At 43.8% G+C, this 20,048-nt stretch overlaps 1 protein-coding gene across 1 annotated transcript in view; it reads left to right on the plus strand.

Moving 5' to 3' along the window:
* LOC148502636 (uncharacterized) overlaps window positions 1–18,067 on the plus strand; it is a 187,115-nt gene extending 169,048 nt beyond the window's left edge. Inside the window, 1 exon segment of the mRNA XM_088449601.1 lies at window positions 16,935–18,067. Within this exon segment, the coding sequence (XP_088305727.1) occupies window positions 16,935–17,701 (767 nt within the window). The 3' untranslated portion in view covers window positions 17,702–18,067.
* The last annotated feature ends 1,981 nt before the right edge of the window (window positions 18,068–20,048 follow it).

Consider the following 20,048-nt stretch of genomic DNA (forward strand, 5'->3'; position numbering starts at 1 on the left):
TGGTATCATACAGGGGGAGCAGACTGTGGTGCCTCATTATTATCATACAGGTATATCAGACACCAGTGTTCTATATAATACAGGTGTAACAGACCCTGGTGTTACTACAATACAGCTGGAGCAGCCTTTAGTGCTGCACTATGTATATACAGGTATAGCAGACGCCAGTGTTGGTATAATACAGGTGGAGCATAACCTTTTGATACTATAATACAGATGGAGCAGACTCTGGTGCTGCATTATCATTCTACAGGTGGTGCAGACCCCGGTGTGGGTATAATACAGGTGGAGCAGAACATGTTGTTACTAATATACAGCTGGAGCAGACTCTGGTGCTGCATTATCATTATACAGGTAACAACAGAAGCAGAAAGTTCTCTCTATGTTTTGGGGCACTCACCCTACTAATAATAACACGTAACCTGTAATAGTGTCAGTAAGAAATGACCGAGGTGTTATCCGTATAGCGCAATAAGTCAGGAAATACACAGAAAGTAACAGAAAGAGGATATAAAGCCTGGTCTAACCAGGGCCAATAACCCCTCAGCACTGACCAGCTGTGTGATGGGAGACGTATATACTGATTATCTGTATCATTTATGGTCAGACATATATATCATTACCCAGTGCTCAGAGGTTTGGGGAATTTATATATATATATATATATATATATATATATATATATAATCACACTAAGTGTAAGCAGGATGATTCCCTCTGTGTAATAAAGCATCGGCTACAAAAAAGATTATATATAAATGTATGTATATATATATATATATATATATGTGTGTGTGTGTGTGTGTATATATGTGTATATATATATATATGTGTTTTTAGGTGAGAGATGTATAGGGGCAGCGCACAGTAAATACTGATTCCCTCAGACTGAATTAAGTAGCGTGATAATAAATTATTTGTACATAAATAACGTGCATCTAGTGCAATATGTGATTTGTAGGTGTGGTATTTTCCGTAAAGTCACTGATCCTTAATTGAAAGGCGGCAGCAGTCTTCTTGGGGTCCGTTTGGCTAACGGATGGAGTGGTTCTGGAAGAAAGGTTTAAGAAGACAGCCTCTATATATAATCACTTTATTGATTGTAAGGAAATACTACACTATATATACTCTCTCTCCCATGAGCTTGTATAAGCTTTTTATAAGGTGATCCAGCGGACATCCCATTTAACCCATCCAGTGTGGACCACTTATTTCTGGACCTCAGATAAGCTTAAAAGATTTTCTCTAGTACGCACATTTATTTTTACGAGCACCGGTTACTATTTTATTTTAAATACTACACTCAGGCGCATGTCTTCTTAAACCTTATATATATATATATATATATATATATATCTCCCTATATCTGTGTGTGTAACCAGCTTTAGTGTTGGGGGCTCTGATCATATGGTAACAACCTGTGTTGATAATATTTTATCTATTTCTCTCCTTGTGCTCCCAACTCAGACTCTGATGATTGCAGACACCTGAAGTGGACATAAGAACATTCCCACAGGTAAGATTATCAATATCCTGTGATTTATTATTATTCCCATCTCACAGCCGTCTCCTTGTACAGGATATCACACATTAATAAATAACGCAATAAAGAACATTATATTAGTATGGTTCTTTTCTCCCTCACAAAGTCTGGCCTCTGGGTATACGGTAGACGAGGGTGAAACAAGGGACCCGATTGCCAGGTTCCCTCACAGATGTGGCCCTTAGTACATCCCATACACTTTTAGCCAATTTATATGCACATGTAGGTAACAATTTCCTCTTGCTTGGCCAATACCACTAATATTCTCAGTAATACAATAATACAGATCAGTGGTAGATGGAGCACTAGCTGTAATAACCCTGTAGTTATTAGGGAATAACAGGACACATGTATTACTAGTGGTGTTAGATGGAGATGTGACTAAGGTCTGATTCTCAGTAATACAATAATACAGATCAGTGGTAGATGGAGCACTAGCTGTAATAACCCTGTAGTTATTAGGGAATAACAGGACACATGTATTACTAGTGGTGTTATATGGAGATGTGACTAAGGTCTGATTCTCAGTAATACAATAATACAGATCAGTGGTAGATGGAGCACTAGCTGTAATATCCCTGTAGTTATTAGGGAATAACAGGACACATGTATTACTAGTGCTGTTAGATGGGGATGTGACTAAGGCCTGATTCTCTATCACCATATTTCTTAGAGCTGATATAGAGTGATAAAAAGAAACTAACCTTTGTTGCAAAATATAACCCCTCACTTATCACCCGACCACCTACACACACACATACACCTATTGCCTCTTACAGTAACTACCTGAGTAAATAGAGGGTTTTTTTGTAATTTAAAACAACCTTTACCATGAGAGCTCTCAGATTTCAAAGTACATCTTTCGGTGGTGCACGTTTAAGTATGATCCCTGTTTTTTGTATACACTAGATAAGTGAGCTTATCTAGTGTATATGCTATATTAAAGACAAAGACGAGTGAAATGACTGGAAATACTATGGCTTTGATTCAATTAGACGCAAAGGGGTGAGTTACCGCTGCGACGGCATGAAATCGCAAACCAACTTACCCGCAACCTGCTCCGCTCATGGCCCGATCTAACCCCACAACCGTGGATATTTATGTGAGTGTGGTGGCACCGTAAGTGTGGCATATAACTGTGGATACTAATACTAACATAATACTTGTGGATGCGACTGTCATGTCTAATTGAATCGACCCTAAATCCTGGGGAGTGTCACAGTGGCATCACCTATATCTATAGTAATAATACAGGGACATGACTGGGGAGGTGATGGGATCTGGAAGTGTCAGTGTGACATCCCTTATATCTACAGTAATAATACAGGGACATGACTCCGGAAGTGAGAGGATCTGGGAGAGTCACAGTGACATCACTTATATCTATAGTAATAATACAGGGACATGACTGGGGAGGTGAGGGGATCTGGAAGTGTCAGTGTGACATCCCTTACATCTATAGTAATAATCAGTGATATTTTTCAGGGGGAACGGTCAGGAACACACTTCCTGAAGCTCTTTAGCAAATTTACGTCATCGGGTACGGTGTTCCTGAACCTGTCTGCAAAGAGGATTTTAGTGGCACTTGCAAAAACGAGTAATTGGCCCCGGACCGGCAGCCATGCTACAATGGCAATCATCAAGAAGAAAGGGACAGCCGCAGCATTTCAGATAAGCTGCCAGCCATGAGACAATCATAGCTCATTGACCAGCAGCCAATCAGGAGCGGCTGCCGGCCTGTGAGCTGTGATTGGCTCGCAGTCGGCAGTTTTTTGAAATGCTGAGGCTGTACCTCAATCTAGATGACTGTCAGGACCAGCTCGTGCAGTGCGAACTGTATGTGGTTGGGTGTTCAAGAATATTGAAAAATGGCGCTGCTTGTGTATAGTACTTTTGTGAACAGTGGAAAGAATAAATATACTTATCCGTATAAATGCAGTTATAGACGTCAGTCCTAAGGTCCTCTCTTTGTCTTTACCAGAGGTCCCGCAGATATAGGGAAAAAGGGTATATATATGACGTCAGTGTGAGATGTTCTTAAAAATTATAATATACACTGTTTCTTCAAGACTTAATTTGAAGAAAGAGAAAGATGAGGCATACCCCAACTCACTGAATATAGAGATGGGTACACTCCTATAATGATATCTTTGATCTATCTAACTTACAGTCCTATCAAGCGGTGCAAAACATATAAAGGTATCTTTAGTTTCAAACAGAATACTTGAAAGCAGAGAAGTGTACCAGTACTCATAAAACTGTAAGTTGTCCTCCACTTATAAAGGTATCTTTTCATTCCTCCATAATCAACAATGGGTATTGCAAAGTTTTTCCATAAAAATAAATTTATTATAATGACAAAAAGCATTAAAACATATAAAACATTCTCAGAGGGATATAAACTGCAATGTGAACAGCTGAGGTATAAATATGGTGTGGAGGTAATTGGGTCCGGATCCCAAACACATGTCCAAATAACTAAACACCTCTCCGCACCTACCTCCAGTATGTTCGCAACATGCAGTAGTCCAAGTGAGAATGTCCCCTTCTATCCAACGCGTTTCGAGACTGAGTCTCTTTATCAAGGCATGAAGGTAAATTGCTGAGTTTCCAGTTTATATACCAGTCTCCCTGGAATCCAAAAGATGGCGTCTTCGCTACTTCCGGTCCGCACGAAAATGACTCCTCCTTCTTCTCTGCTGGTTAACAGCGGACCCTCCTTTATCCACTTAGTCCCCGCTGCCTTCCTCCCCATAACAAAGTGGGACCGACTGCACACGCGTAGTCCACATGATCGCGGGTCGTCAGAACACCATCTCCGGGTCTCCACCGGAAGCTGTAATCCAACTCCAAAGGATTCTGGGAGATGTAGTCTTTTCCTTTTAGACACAGTCCCAGACCGAGTATTCTACAAGTCTCCAACGTAACTTCCGTTTAAAACATAGTGGATTCTGGGAGATGTAGTTTCTCTTTTTGAAAACGGAATGGTCACAAGTTTGGATGAATCTATTAGACAGAATCAAGTGTTAGTATTAGGTAAATCAGATCTTTAACAATATACAACTGGACCTTAAAAGTGATATCCCATATTAAGAACAGATAGTAGTTTAACACATTAAAACTCAATTGGATGTGAATAATTACTAATAAAAATAATATTAATAGCAATAATTAGGATTAAGAATAAAAAATTGAAACACTTCATAAAAACCATTTTAACTCAAAATCTTGATTGAGTCCTCTTGGATGGAGGGTTTTAAGTTTAAATATAGTCTTCATCTCCGTTTTAGCAAGATTTTGTTCGACATTTTTATCCCTCCAGGACGCTTTCACATGTATCAATCCTAAAAAACGTTTGATATGTGAAACTGAACAATCGTGTGATTTTAAAATGATTAGACCGAGAATGTGTGGTAAGTCCTTTTTTGATGTTCCTAAGGTGTTCGGAAAGTCGCACTTTTAAAGGTCTTGTGGTCCGTCCATTATACACCAATCCACAACACATTCTACAAGATAAATTACATTTGATGTGTTACATGTTATAAAATCTTGTATTTTAAAATTTACACCATTGATCTGTACTTCTGTATGTTTCATGTTGTTATCCTTGACATGCCTACAGCCCATACACAATCCACACCGATGGAAACCCTTTGTCCGTACAAGGGGCCTGATTCAGACCCACTCGCGAGCGGCTGTCCGCCCGCAAGTGGGTCGATGTTATGGACTGAGCATGCGCACGACGGAGGGAGCTCCGTCATGCGCATGCGCCAGACGCGACGAGCGAAGGAAAGTCCTTCGCTCGTTGTGTCCGATCAAAGGGGGCGTGTTGTCAATGTTGATTGACAGCACGCCCCCTTTGGTGGGCGTTCCGGGGGCGTGCCTCCCTGACGGGGGCGTTCCCACGGGAACGCCTCCCGTCAGAAGCCGGCCCACTGACATCACTAGTGATGTCAGTGGGAGTGATTTTGGCTCTGATAGAGCCAAAATCACTCCGGAGCTTGCGGTTGAAAACCTCAACCACAGGCTCCGGCTCGCAATTTCGATGGTCACGACCATCGCGGCCATCACAATGCACGCTCGTATAGCCTGTGGGTGGTGACCCACAGCTATACGAGCGTCCAGGAGGACGCTCCATTTTCATGGAGCCCGGCCCTCATTCAGAGCGTGCGCTCTGCTCAGAGCGTACGGCTCTGAATGAGGGCCAAGGTTCCTTGTTGGTATAGGTAACATGCTTTTTACCAAGAAGTTCTTAAAATTCTTAGATTTACGATAAATAAAAGTAGGATGGTCTGGGATTACTTCTCGTAATACAGGATCCCTTTGTAAAAGGTGCCAATGTTTCCGAAAGATTTTTTCTACTAGTTTATGTTGTGAATCATAACCAGTAATCATAGCCCATTTAAGCCTATCATTTTTACTGTCATCTTTCTTTACCCTGTTAATACCATATAAATTCGATCTCTCTTTCTCCATTGTCTCTTGTATAGCCTTATCCAGACCTTTTGATTCGTACCCCTTAATTAAAAAGTCATTTTTCATCTGAGAAATTTGATCTTTGTGTATATCCTCTCTGCTGCAATTACGCTTAACACTTAGAAATTGACTTTTTGGTACTTCTTTTAACCACTGCCTGTGATTTTGACTATCTATTGGAATAAAGGAATTGATATCCGTGGATTTTTTATAGGTTTTTGTGTGAATCTTATTCTCCTCTATGTAAACAGTCAAATCTAAGAAATGTATCTCCAATTGACTGTATGTCAAAGTGAGATGCACATTTACATCATTCACATCCAGGTATGAAAAGAATTGGACGAGATCATCTTCTGTACCTTTCCATAGCAGCATCACATCATCGATGTAACGGTACCATTTAATGAGGTTTGTGCCCCAAGCTATGCCACTGTACACATGAGTCTCTTCAAAGAACCTCATGAACAGATTGGCATAGCTTGGGGCAAACTTAGTCCCCATAGCTGTCCCTGTGCGTTGGAGAAAAAATTTGCCATTAAAAAGAAAATAATTATTTTCTAAAATAAACTTAATGGCTAACAACACAAAATCCTTCCTTTCTGATGATAACTCCATTTTCTCCAAAGACCATTTTATCGCCTCTAGGCCTTTTACATGTAATATACAAGTATATAGGGACGTAACATCGGCCGAAGCCAACCAGATATCTTCTGCCCACACAAAATCATTATTTTCCTCCAAAATGTCACCTGTATCTCTTAAGATGGATTAGCAATTACCAATGGCTGTAAAATACCATCTATGAGTGATGACAGGTTGGAAGTCAAACTATCCGTCCCCACTATGATAGGTCTTCCCGGGGGATTTCGTAACACTTTTGTGCACCTTAGGTAACACATACATCGTGGGAATTATGGGATTTGTATGTGGTTGGCTCCAGAGGACATCCCCACCCTCCACCCAGCCACTGGTGAGGAAGCTTTATGATGAAGGAAAAGTGAGGGGGGAGGGAAGGGGTGGCAGTGTTGCACAGAGCGCAGTGCACTGTCAAACACATACTGACCTGCAGAGTGCTAACAACCGGAGCCGCCACTGATGGCTGTCATTCCTGGACGGATGCGGGTCTGGTACCTATCACCCCCCAGTCCAGAGGTCAGTTACAGTGTTCCTTGCCCTGTGCTCCCTGCCCCCAGTCCAGCGTTCCCTCACAGACCAGTGTTCCCTGCCCTCCCCCCATTTGTACAGCATTCCCTGTAATGTGCCCACCCAGGTCCACCCTTCCCTACCATGTGCCCTCCAGTCCAGCATTCCCTACCATGTGGCTCCCCCATCCAGCCTTCCCTGCCCTGTGTCCCCCATTAAGTTCCAACCTTCCCTTTCATTTGCCACCCTCGCACCATGTCTAGACATCCCTGTGCCTCCAATAGATCCAGCCCACCCTGTTTTGCACTTCCTCTTAGTCCAGCCCTTCCTGCCCTGCATACCAGCTTGGTCCAGCACTCCCTACCCACAGCCCAAACTTCAAATTTAAAAAAAAAATTGGTTACACACCAGCTGATGCCCCACTCCAATTTTAGCTCTGCCCAGATTGCCCACAGCCCCTTCCCCCAAGAATGGTTCCACCCACCTATTTTTCTACCAAAATAGCACTGGTAATAATACAGGGACATGACTGGGGAGGTCAAGGGATCTGGGAGTGTCACTGTGACATCACTTATATCTATAGTAATAATACAGGGACATGACTGGGGAGGTGAGGGGATCTGGGAGTGTCACAGTGACATCACTTATATCTATAGTAATAATACAGGGACATGACTGGGGAGGTGAGGGGATCTGGGAGTGTCACAGTGACATCACTTATATATAGTAATAATACAGGGACATGACTGGGGAGGTGAGGGGATATGGGAGTGTCACAGTGACATCACTTATATCTAGTAATAATACATGACAGTACAACTAGGGGATGTGTCTGGGTGATGACTATATCATTGTGTGTGTCAGGTTCCTATAAGGTGTCAGGATGTCACTGTCTATGTCTCCATGCAGGAGAGGGTATATATAGAGGAACACGGGTCTGTACAAGGACGTGATGATGGAGAATCACCGGCCCCTCACATCACTGGGTAAGAGGTGACTGTCATTTATTGTACAGGGTAGAGCAGGTATGGGAGCCCTATATACACACATTACCTGATGAGCACATATATACAATTTACTCAGTCACTGTGTTTCCTATAGATGGACCCAGTAATAGAAATACCACAGAGAGATGTCCCCATCATCTTTATTCACCGGATTGTACAGAGGAGAGTCACAGGACCCCACAGGAGCATCAGGTAGATACCAGTATACCAAAGTGATTGTGACTATATGATCTATAGAGAATCTGTGTGTGTATTATACACAGATTATTTTACTGTTTATTCTCAATTAAATTAGACTTGATTATTTTATGGGTCATTTAGAGTGAAGATCTTGCTGATATTAAGGTAGAAGATACAGAGGGAGAAGAAGAGACGTATGTGTCTGATATGAAGGCAGAAGATATAGAGGGAGAAGAAGAGACGTATGTGACTGATATGAAGGAAGAAGATACAGAGGGAGAAGAAGAGACGTATGTGACTGATATAAAGGTAGAAGTTATAGAGGGAGAAGAGACGTATGTGACTGATATGAAGGCAGAATATATAGAGGGAGAAGAAGAGACCTATGTGACTGATATGAAGACAGAAGATATAGAGGGAGAAGAAGAGACGTATATGACTGATATAAAGGTAGAAGATACAGAGGGAGAAGAAGAGACATATGTGAGGGGTGATCAGAAGTGTAAAGAGGAGGAAATCCCTGGAGATATCAACACAGGTGAGTAATAAACACTTATCTCAGAAAAGAGTCACATACTCTGTTCAGTCACTACAGCAATCTATTATCCTACACCCTCCTCTGTCAGTACAAACTAATGAGTAAAATGTATATGCACAGGGGGGGAAGCAGGAGCCATCTGCCATTATTATACTCCTGCTGTCCCCCCTCACATCATGTCACTGTGTGTTACCAGCCCAGAGATCTGACCAGTCTCCTCCCCACACTCTCTGGTGTATCTCATACATCAGCAGCCATCAGTCCCTATTGTACTCCTGCTCTCCTCCTCACATCATGTCACTGTATGTTTCCAGCTCTTAGATCTGACCAGTCTCCTCCCCACACTCTCTGGTGTATCTCATACATCAGGAGCCATCAGCCCCTATTATACTCCTGCTCTCCCCCTCACATCATGTCACTGTGTGTTACCAGCCCAGAGATCTGACCAGTCTCCTCCCCACACTCATCATATCTTTGTCTGCTACAAGCTACTTATGTTCTTTACTGTCCACTACAAAAATGACCTTTGTCGATGGTCCTCCCCATGCCCTTCAATGGGGTATTACCCATGATCCTTCCTGACCACTACTGCCTGACATGATCAATGATCACTAATGGTAATAACATCTTTGCATGTGATTTCTTGTACTGATTTTATTCTGTTTTACCAGAGATATGAACCAGACCTGTATAAATATCTTTTAGGAAAGTATTAAATTTTCTGCCTGGAGGTCCACAGCGAGAGCAATGGTGGATCCCGATTGTTAAAAATGTGGATTTTTCTGTTCCATTGTGCATGTTCCAGTAGATCCCCTTAGAGGCTAGAGCGTATCTAACCTCCAGTAAAGATATTAATTCCTAGAGAGATACAAACTGGTTATTTTACATTTACTGAGATAGAGATCCGGAGAGTGTGAGGACACAGCAGGATGCAACTAGTATGACCTGTGTGTGATATAATGTACAGACCATGCCTGCACTCTGTTACACATACTGAGATGGAGATATGGAGAGTGTGAGGACACAGCAGGGTACAGCTAGTATGTCCTGTGTGTGATATAATGTATAGACCATGCCTGCACTCTGTTACACATACTGAGATGGAGATATGGAGAGTGTGAGGATACAGCTAGTATGTCCTGTGTATGATATAATGTATAGACCATGCCTGCACTCTGTTACATATACTGAGATGGAGATCCGGAGAGTGTGAGGACACAGCAGGATACAGCTAGTATGTCCTGTGTGTGATATAATGTATAGACCATGCCTGCACTCTGTTACACATACTGAGATGGAGATATGGAGAGTGTGAGGACACAGCAGGGTGCAGCTAGTATGTCCTGTGTGTGATATAATATATAGACCATGCCTGCACTCTGTTACACATACTGAGATGGAGATATGGAGAGTGTGAGGACACAGCAGGGTGCAGCTAGTATGTCCTGTGTGTGATATAATATATAGACCATGCCTGCACTCTGTTACACATACTGAGATGGAGATCCGGAGAGTGTGAGGACACAGCAGGATACAGCTAGTATGTCCTGTGTGTGATATAATGTATAGACCATGTCTGCACTCTGTTACACATACTGAGATGGAGATATGGAGAGTGTGAGGACACAGCAGGATACAGCTAGTATGACCTGTGTGTGATATAATGTATAGACCATGCCTGCACTCTGGCCCTGATTCAGTGCCGTACGCCCTGACAGAGCGCTCGCTCTGAATCAGGGCCATCCCTCTGAAATTAAGAGCAGCCTCCTGCAAGGCTCCACCGCAACAGTCTGCCAATTTCCCCTGTGGTGTGTTGTAGACACTTTAAAGGGTTGTGATCAGTCACCACAGTAAATTACCGGCCATACAAATGGAGCTTTAGCTTCTTCATAGTCCAAGCAATTTTCAAGCATTCCTTTTCAATTGTGGCGTACCCCACCTCCTGGAAAGACACAAATTATTCTAGCGCCCGAGTCAGACCAATGGGGAAATCACCTGCTGCAGTCATTTATATTGTGACCCCCACAAAAGCAACAGAAAATTAAAAAAACTCCTCTGGTCATTTCATATCAGTCAGAGGCTCTTATCAATTCTGAAAAATATTTTTTAGTTTATTTGTAATAAATACTTAGGGGTTAATCTAATTATTTGTTAATTGCGAGGTGCAATTTGCTGTTTTCTCTTCGAATTAGCACAGCTAATTAATTTTGCAATCCAATTAGCAACTTGCACTGAACCAGAGTAAATTTGCATTTTTCCATTTGCACCTCCCTGAGGGTGAGAGATGGAAAGGAAAATCTTTATTTTAAGAACCCCTTGGACATCCCCCCTAATGACTAATCAGGCATTTGGAAATTTCAAGTTAGCTTAATTAGTCCAATAATTACGTCATTTTTGAGGGTAAAAAAATGGCCTCAAATTACCCCAAAATTAACTTTTTCGTTAGTTTAGGAACCCCAAATGTAATTAGTTTTTTTTTTTATTGAAAAATAATTGTTTACTTCATTTTTTTTTACAATTTTTTAGTTTCCACAATGTAGCCCAAAATCTCCGTGTTTCCTACTTTTTTTGCAATTTTCATTTAATTAATTTGAGATTAAACAAAAAAGTTTGCTTTTTTATCATTTTTTTTGCATCTTTTTAAACAAGAACACAAATCAGCCATTTCACACCATTTAAAGGCCTTCAGTACTTTCCTTATGCCCACAAACAGCCCTATACGGTCCTGCTAAAAAAATTATCAATTTTGGGTGGTCCAGGATGGTCTCCCCACTTTTTCATGCACTTCTCTTACGTCGCATTTGGCAGTCAGTTCGCACCCCTCCACTGCGAGCACCGTGAATAGGCATTTTTCATTGGATTGGAGAATTCTCGGGAGCGCGCATTTGTGCAAAGTCTGTGAGTTTCATGAAACAAACTCGCTACTCGCAATTAGCACCTAATTGGAATGTCCCCTTATATTGAGGATTAGAAAATAAACACAAATAACTACAATGTTGCTAAAAGAATGACATGGCATGAAGTCATCTCATAAAGGATTATCCTACACTGATAATCAGATTAGTAAATTCAACACAGGAACCACATAAAAAATTAATAATAAAAATAGTTTCTCAATTAGATGAGATTCAAAAGACAATGTCCAAAGTCATGAAATGATCCCATGTATTTCCTTAAGGTGACCATATCTCTCTCTTAATATTTCAGAAGAAGTTTAATGGGTTACCTACTCCTTACTTAGCCGACACAAGGAAAACCAGATAAGCGCTGGATGGCTGTATATTGTTGCCGCACTGAGTCTGGACTTCAGTGTAGTACATCCGCGGCTGTCACAGATTTTTAGTCTCTGTGGTTCCCGATCACGGCGTACTTGAGCTGCAGGACCCGCCTCCTCTAAGCTTTTTTGCCGGCAACTGTCACAAATATAGCCGCTCGGGCTCCCCATCTCTAAGCAGCGTGCTCGGGCTGCAGGACCCACTGGCTTCACAAATATATCAGCACAGACTCCCTGTCTTTAAGCTGCGTGCTCGAGCTGCAGGACCCACCGGCTTCACAAATATAGCCGCTCAGGCTCCTGGTCTCTAAGCATCATACTCGAGCTGCAGGACCCACCGGCTTCACAAATATAGCTTCCTGGTCTCTAAGCGCCGTGCTCGGGCTGCAGGACCCACCGGCTTCACAAATATAGCCGCTCCGGCTCCTGGTCTCTAAGCAGCGTGCTCTGGGTTGTAGGACCCGCCAGCTTCACAAATCTATCCGCTCAGACTCCCTGTCTTTAAGCTGCGTACTCGAGCTGCAGGACCCACCGGCTTGACAAATATAGCCGCTCGGGCTCCAGGTCTCTAAGTGGCGTGCTCGAGCTGCAGGACCCACCGGCTTCACAAATATAGCTGCCCGGGCTCCCGGTCTCTAAGCGGCGTGCTTAGGCTGCAGGACCCACCGGCTTCACAAATATAGCCGCTCGGGCTCCCAGTCTCTAAGCGGCGTGCTGAGGGCTGCAGGACCCGCCGGCTTCAAGGGCCAGTGTAATTTCAGGCAATAATCTGACCCTTGTCCTTCTTGGTTAATAAAGGAGAATAGTCCCAATTCGTGGCTCACCATAGGAAAATTATAGAAGATAATGTGGACACCAATTGATGCGGACAGCGATGCGTTTCATCCACAACTGTGAATATATTTAAGTTGAAACCTCCTGCTGTAGCAGTTTCCTTCTTAAATAGGCCACAAGATGCTCCTGCCCATCTGGTCCCTTCTGGCTCAGTACTTCTCCGTCCGTACTGTGACCATTCAGTCTGTACAACAAAATTCTTACTGTAGTCTGGCACCAGCAGTACTGGAGCTCTTGTACCAGAGACATTTTAAATGACTGAAATTCCAGCTCACAAGAGTGTGTCCAGTCAACTACCTTGGGGAGCTTCTTCTTAGTCAAATCTATAAGGGTTTTGGCTACAGAACTGAAGTCAGGGATAAAGCATCAGTAGTACCCTGCCATTTTTAATAAGGCCAGGGCCTATCTCTGGGTTGTGGGCGGGGCCAGTCTCTACTTTCGCTGGTTCAGGCTTCACCTTACCTCCCACACAGTGCCCCAGGTACTGTACATCCCCATTTGGCACTTGTCTGCCCTGATGGTCAGACCTGCCCACCGAATCCTTTTTAACACCAGCCCCACATGCCTCAGGTGATCTTCACAAGTTCCACTGAAGATGGCGGTCATCCAAGTAGGCCTAAGCAAAATCTCCGTACCCCTTCAGTATGTCATCGACAATGCTCTGGAAGGAGGCTGGCGCATTCTTCATCCCAGATGGTCTTGAACTCTTAACAAGCCAAATGAGGTGATGAAGGCAGATCGCTTTTAAGCCTCGGGGGTCATTGCTATCTGCCAATGCCACTTGCTCAATTCAAAAGTGGAGATGTATTTTGCTCCTGCCAACTCGTCTAACAACACATCAATGCGGGGTAAGGAATAAGTATCAGATTTGGTTACCTCATTCAACCGGCAGATATCTACACAAAACCACGTGGTACGGTCCATCTTGGGAACCAATACAATGGAGGCAGGCCAGGGACTGTTACACCTAGCACTAACATCTCCTGCACCTCATTGTAGATTTTCACCTGCGCCTCTGATGAGACCAGATATGCAGGTTGCCGAATTGGCCTATGCTCACCAGTGTCTGTGGTGTGCACGCAAAGAAGCCAGACCAGGCTTCCCACTGAAATGGGCTTCAAAGGACTGCTGAACTGACTCAAGATCTTGAAAAAAGTTCAGTAAAGAACTGAAACGTTGACTAATTGTGTGTCACGTATCGTTTATCCATTGAGATTATGCCGCGAGTGCCGCACCTTGGCTATCTGTATATATATATATATATATATAATAATGTATGTATGTGTGTGTGCAATGCATTTGTTAAAAATGTTTAAATACATTTTCAATAAATTGCACTTACCTGTGTTTCCCTGGAAGTCCGGGGGATGTAGAGCTCTCTGTGGGCTGCTGGATCCCCAGCCACTTCCAGAGAAAAATGGACTGTCCCCCCCCCCCCCCCCCCATGCAGCCTCATGCCTGAAAGAGGTGCATGGGGAACTGGCCAGTGCAGTCAGCTAATTATTTTCAGCGAGCTCCAAAGTGACCAGGAGACTACTGGCTGGGGATCTTGTCTGCCTTGTTCTGGAGCCCAGATTCAGGTAGAAAAGGTGGCCAAGTCCCCCTCAGCAGAATCCTGGAAGTACATATCGTAGGGAAGTTTTTTCTCATCCCAAACATGCCGGCACCTGGGCGTCTAAAATGACGACAGGTGGGCTCAGGCATAGAGGAGTAAGCACTCACCACTGTCCATTAGGGACAATGTTAAAGTTGAGCATGCCTTGTGCATGCAAGGCAAATGCACTTGATCAGGTAATAACTACAGGGTGCACTAACCCCTTGTGGTATTGTGTATTGGAGTAAGATAAAAGAAGGCATGTGAGCCTGTTTCGTTTGAATTTTTTTGAACATCAAGAAGGTATGAACTGCCATATCATCTGTATGCTGTGATACTCCCAAGGGGAAATGTCTTTTTTAAAACTATTTGAGCAATAAACATCTTGACTTTGAGATGACTTCATCTGTATCCTGCGACATCAGAATTGCACCAAGCGCTATTCCATTTTCTGACTGCTTTAATTTGAGCCCAGTGTCTCCGAGTTCAAACCCGCTGCCAGCTACCCTGCTGGGCCTGGTCCATTGCGAGGGACCAGTGGGTATCAGCCAACACCAGTCAGGAGGTGTGGCTGCAGCTAGTCTAAGCATATGCAGCAGAGGCAGTTCAGGTGCCGATGTAGGAGCCTGAGAGAAGTGCTTTTCAGGTGCCAGTCCAAGATCTTGGTGGTGGCAGCAAAGTTGCATGCCAATGGCACAGTGGGCAGAGTCAGTAACAGGTGGTTACTGATGGTAAGAGGGAATCCCTACAAGATCCAAGATTGAAATGGGATCCCCCCCCAAGATCCAGTGGGATCAAAAAAATATCTGTGGCTGTTGGCGTAGGCAAGGTTATCCGGTCACAGTTACCTATTTGCTATCTGACTTCTACATTCACAACTGAAACTTGGAAATAACACTGACTGTATGAGATGTTGGGGTACAGCCGGGCATGTCTTATTATGGTTACACAGTATGGAGATGTTGGGATACAGCTGGGAACGTCTTATTATAGTTACAGAGTATGGAGATGTTTGGGTACAGCCAGGCATGTCTTATAGTTACACAGTATGAGATGTTGGGGTACAGCCGGACACGTCTTATAGTTACACAGTATGGAAATGTTGGGGTACAGCCTGGTACATCTTAGTTACACAGTATGAGATGGGGTACAGCCGGGCACGTCTTATAGTTACACAGTATGGAAATGTTGGGGTACAGCCTGGTACATCTTAGTTACACAGTATAGAGATGTTGGGGTACAGTCGGGCACATGTAGTTACACAGTATGGGGATGTTGGGGTACAGCCGGGCACTTCTTATAGTTACACAATATGGAGATGTTGGGGTACAGCCAGGAATGTCTTATAGTTACACAGTGTGGAGATGTTGGGGTACAGCCTGGTACATCTTAGTTACACAGTATAGAGATGATGGGGTACAGTCGGGCACATATAGTTACACAGTATGGGGATGTTGGGGTACAGCCGGGCACGTCTTATAGTTACACAATATGGAGATGTTGGGGTACAGCCGGGCATGTCTTATAGTTACACAGTATGAGATGTTGGGGTACAGCCGGGCATGTCTTATAGTTACACAGTATGAGATTTTGGGGTACAGCCGGGCACGTCTTATAGTTACACAGTATGGAGATGTTGGGGTACAGCTGGGTTTGTCTTATAGTTACACAGTAGGAGATGTTGCGGTAGAGCCAGGTACATCTTATAATAGTTACACAGTATGTAGATGTTGGGCTACAGCCAGGCACGTCTTATAGTTACACAGTATGGAGATGTTGGGGTACAGCCGGGCATGTCTTATTATAGTTATACAGTATCGTATAGTTCTGAAGTGATGCTAATTCCCATATAATTTTTCTGTTCCCAGCAGATGGACACAGCAGCAGGAATAACTCGGGGAGACATCTCATATTATCTTCAGATTGTAACCTAGCCGATAACTTGTCACAGGACTCTCCAGGAGAAAACCCCATTACCCCCAGTATACATCCAGCATCTCACAGTGCAGATATCTCATCTGATCCCTCTAACCATGGGGAATGCTCCCCTGATACTCCCAGTAGTGTTACACACAGCTCAGATCACACAGCTGATAAACCATTGTTATGTTCTGAATGTGGGAAAAGTTTTACCAAGCAGATCAGTCTTTCTGTACATCAGAAGAAAGTTCATGCAGCTGAGAGGCCTTTTCTATGTTCTGAGTGTGGGAACTGTTTTACACTGAAAAGATATCTTACTAGACATATAAAGCTTCATACACGTGAGAGAACATTAGCATGTTCTGAGTGTGGGAAATGTTTTGCGCAGCAGAGCAAACTTGGTATCCATCAGAGAACTCACACAGGTGAGAGACCATTTCCGTGTTCTGAATGTGGGAAATGTTTTATAGAGAAGTCGGGTCTTGTTACACATTATCGAGTCCATACAGGTTTGAAACCATTTTCATGTTCTGAGTGTGGGAAATGTTTTACCTGTAAATCAGCTCTTGTGACACATCAGAGAACTCACACAGGTGAGAAACCATTTCCATGCTCTGAATGTGGAAAATGTTTTACACATAAATCATATCTTGTTACACATCAGAGAAGTCACACAGGTGAGAAACCATTTCCATGTTCTGAGTGTGGGAAATGTTTTACCTATAAATTAGCTCTTGATACACATCAGAGAAGTCACACAGGTGAGAGGCCATTTCCATGTTCTGAGTGTGGGAAATGTTTTACATATAAAATAGCTCTTTTTACACATGAGAGAAGTCATACAGGTGAGAAACCATTTCCATGCTCTGAATGTGGGAAATGTTTTACACTGAAATCACATCTTGTTACACATCAGAGCAGTCACACAGGTGAGAGGCTATATTCATGCTCTGAGTGTGAGAAATGTTTTTCAAATAAATCACATCTTGTTACACATCAGAGACATCACACAGGTGAAAAACCATTTCCATGTCCTGAGTGTGGGAAATGTTTTAAACAGAAATCACATCTTGTTACACATCAGAGAAATCACACAGGTGAAAAACCATTTCCATGTCCTGAGTGTGGGAAATGTTTTAAACAGAAATCACATCTTGTTACACATCAGAGATATCACACAGATGAGAAATAATTTCTTCAGGGCCCATAGGGGAGACCTTGGGATGTAGGTGGTAGTTGAGGACCGAGCACCAGACAGTTAAAGCTTTGCTCCCAGGATGCAACGGTCCTTTTCCCAATACCTTGCCCCGAGACAGAGGCACTTCAATTTCGTTGATGCCTGGCCGGAGTCGGGTCACCATTTTAACTGGGATGTTTCATGCAGTCCAAAAGCTTTTATCATTTTTCTTTATTTTTTATGCTTCTGAGCGGGCAGCAGCAGACTGTGGGATGTCTGTGCTGCCGCTCCAACACCCCTATGGGCACCACAACGTCAGCTCCGCCTTGTGCTCTCGGCGGGCATCCCGTGGACATTGCTAGCCAGTTCCATGGACAGACTTAGACTGCAACACAGATTCTAAGGGGACAGGTAAGGCGGGTCGCCGCTATGGTGTTGCCACAACAGGTAAAAGCAATACAGGTACCTCCTATGCATTCTCCATGGGTAGACACTCAGTACAGAGTCTGGTGGCTACCTCTACAGCCTTTCAAAATATGTTCCAAGGTGGGAAGCCGCTACCCAGTGAAGCTAGGTACACACTGACTGATATATTGGCCGATCAATTGATTGGCCAATATCTGCTGGCCATCGCCAAGTGTGTACCTGCGATATGTCTGTGATCCACATAGTTCTCAGACATATCGCATTGGCTGTGCTGCACAGCTGATGGATAGATATGTCTGCAGACATACCTGTCCATCAGCAAGTGTGTACTGGCGGTCTGCATACTGCCCGTACACAGCGGCAGCCGCCAAGGAGGGGGGTGGGACACGCCGCTTGGCTGCTGGGACCCACGGCTAGAAGCAGATGGCCATTCAGTGTGTATGAACAATCATCTGCAGATATATCTGTATAGTGTGTATCCAGCTTAAGTCTACTAAGCGTCCTGTGTTATCTTCACAGTCCACGCAGCTGTCATCTGAGGAGGCAGAAGATACTGATCTCTACTGCGGAGTCTCCTTCGGGGGAAGAAGCATAGAGTCTAAAATTAATATACCTGCTTTGGTGCGAGCAGTTAGATCTATCTTACAAAGAGAAGATGAGCCCGCCCCCACATCAAAGCACCCACTATTTAAATGATAAAACGTGGCTTCAGCAGAGTTTCCGCTCTCGGATCAACTAGTTGAGCACATGGCAGCAGCTTGGCAGATTCCTAGTAAGAGGTTTCAGCCCCAAAAACGCCTGACCTCTTGTTATCCTTTACCTCCAGCTCATTGTACAAGATGGGAGACTCCCTCAGCAGTTGATTGCCATGTTATGCATTTGATTAAAAGTGCTACATTACCTATCCCTACAGTTTCCTCACTGAAGGACCCTATAGATAGAAAGATTGAAACTGGCCTTAAATCTGTGTACTCTCTTTCAAATGCCATTACTTGCCCAACCATGGCTACTGCATGGGTGGCTAAAACAATTGAGAGCTGGGCACCCTTGAAGAATCTTATCCCTCAGATGCCTCTTGGGATCAGATGTCTTATGTAGCTCACATAAGAGATGCAGCTTCATATATTCGAGAAGCATTCTTGGATTCCAGTCTCCTAGCTTCTATATCTTTGGCCATGGCGGTGTCTGCCCTCCGAATTCTGTGGCTGCAGTCATGGATGGCGGATTCAGATTCTAAGAGTCTTAGAAGCATTACCTTACAATGGGAAGATCTTGTTTGGCCCCGACTTGTACAAGATTGTGGCCACATTAACAGCCTCAAAAACCGCCTTTCTGCCATCAGCAACTACTGCAAGGCCTCGGACAACGTCCTTTAGGTCCTTTTATCCCAAAGGCAAACCTAAAGGTCAGTCCTTTCCTAAGCAATCGGCTTCCACTAGGGCCACAAAGCATAGGACCAAGCAGACCTGGGCCACCAGACGTCCTGCTTCAAAATTCGAGGACAAGCCTTCAGCCTGATGGGGCGGGCCTCCCCCTGGGGGACCCCAGAGTAGGAGGCCAACGTCTTCAGTTTGCCCAGGAATTGCGTCGAACAACCACAGACGTGTGGATAAGAGACTTCTCACAGGTATGCCCTCTCATTTCAGAGATGGCCACCCCACCAATTTTTCTACACAGGCGCTCCATCAGACCTGAACAGGGCCCTGCTCATCCAGAAAGCCATTAAAGTGGAGGTAATAGTTCCAGTTCTTCCTGTCAGTGAGGGAACGGTTATTATTCTACCCTGTTTCGGTGCAGAAACCAAATGGGTCTTATCGGCCTATCCTCAACCACAGATCCCTAAACAAATTCATCAGGGTGCCTACATTTTGCATGGAAACTCTGCGCTCTATTGTACTGGATATGGAGCCTCTGGACTTTAAGGTATCTGGATATT

Source organism: Taudactylus pleione, unplaced genomic scaffold, assembly GCF_031769625.1.
Source record: "Taudactylus pleione unplaced genomic scaffold, aTauple2 ptg000488l, whole genome shotgun sequence".
NCBI classification, from domain to species: Eukaryota; Metazoa; Chordata; class Amphibia; order Anura; family Myobatrachidae; genus Taudactylus; species Taudactylus pleione.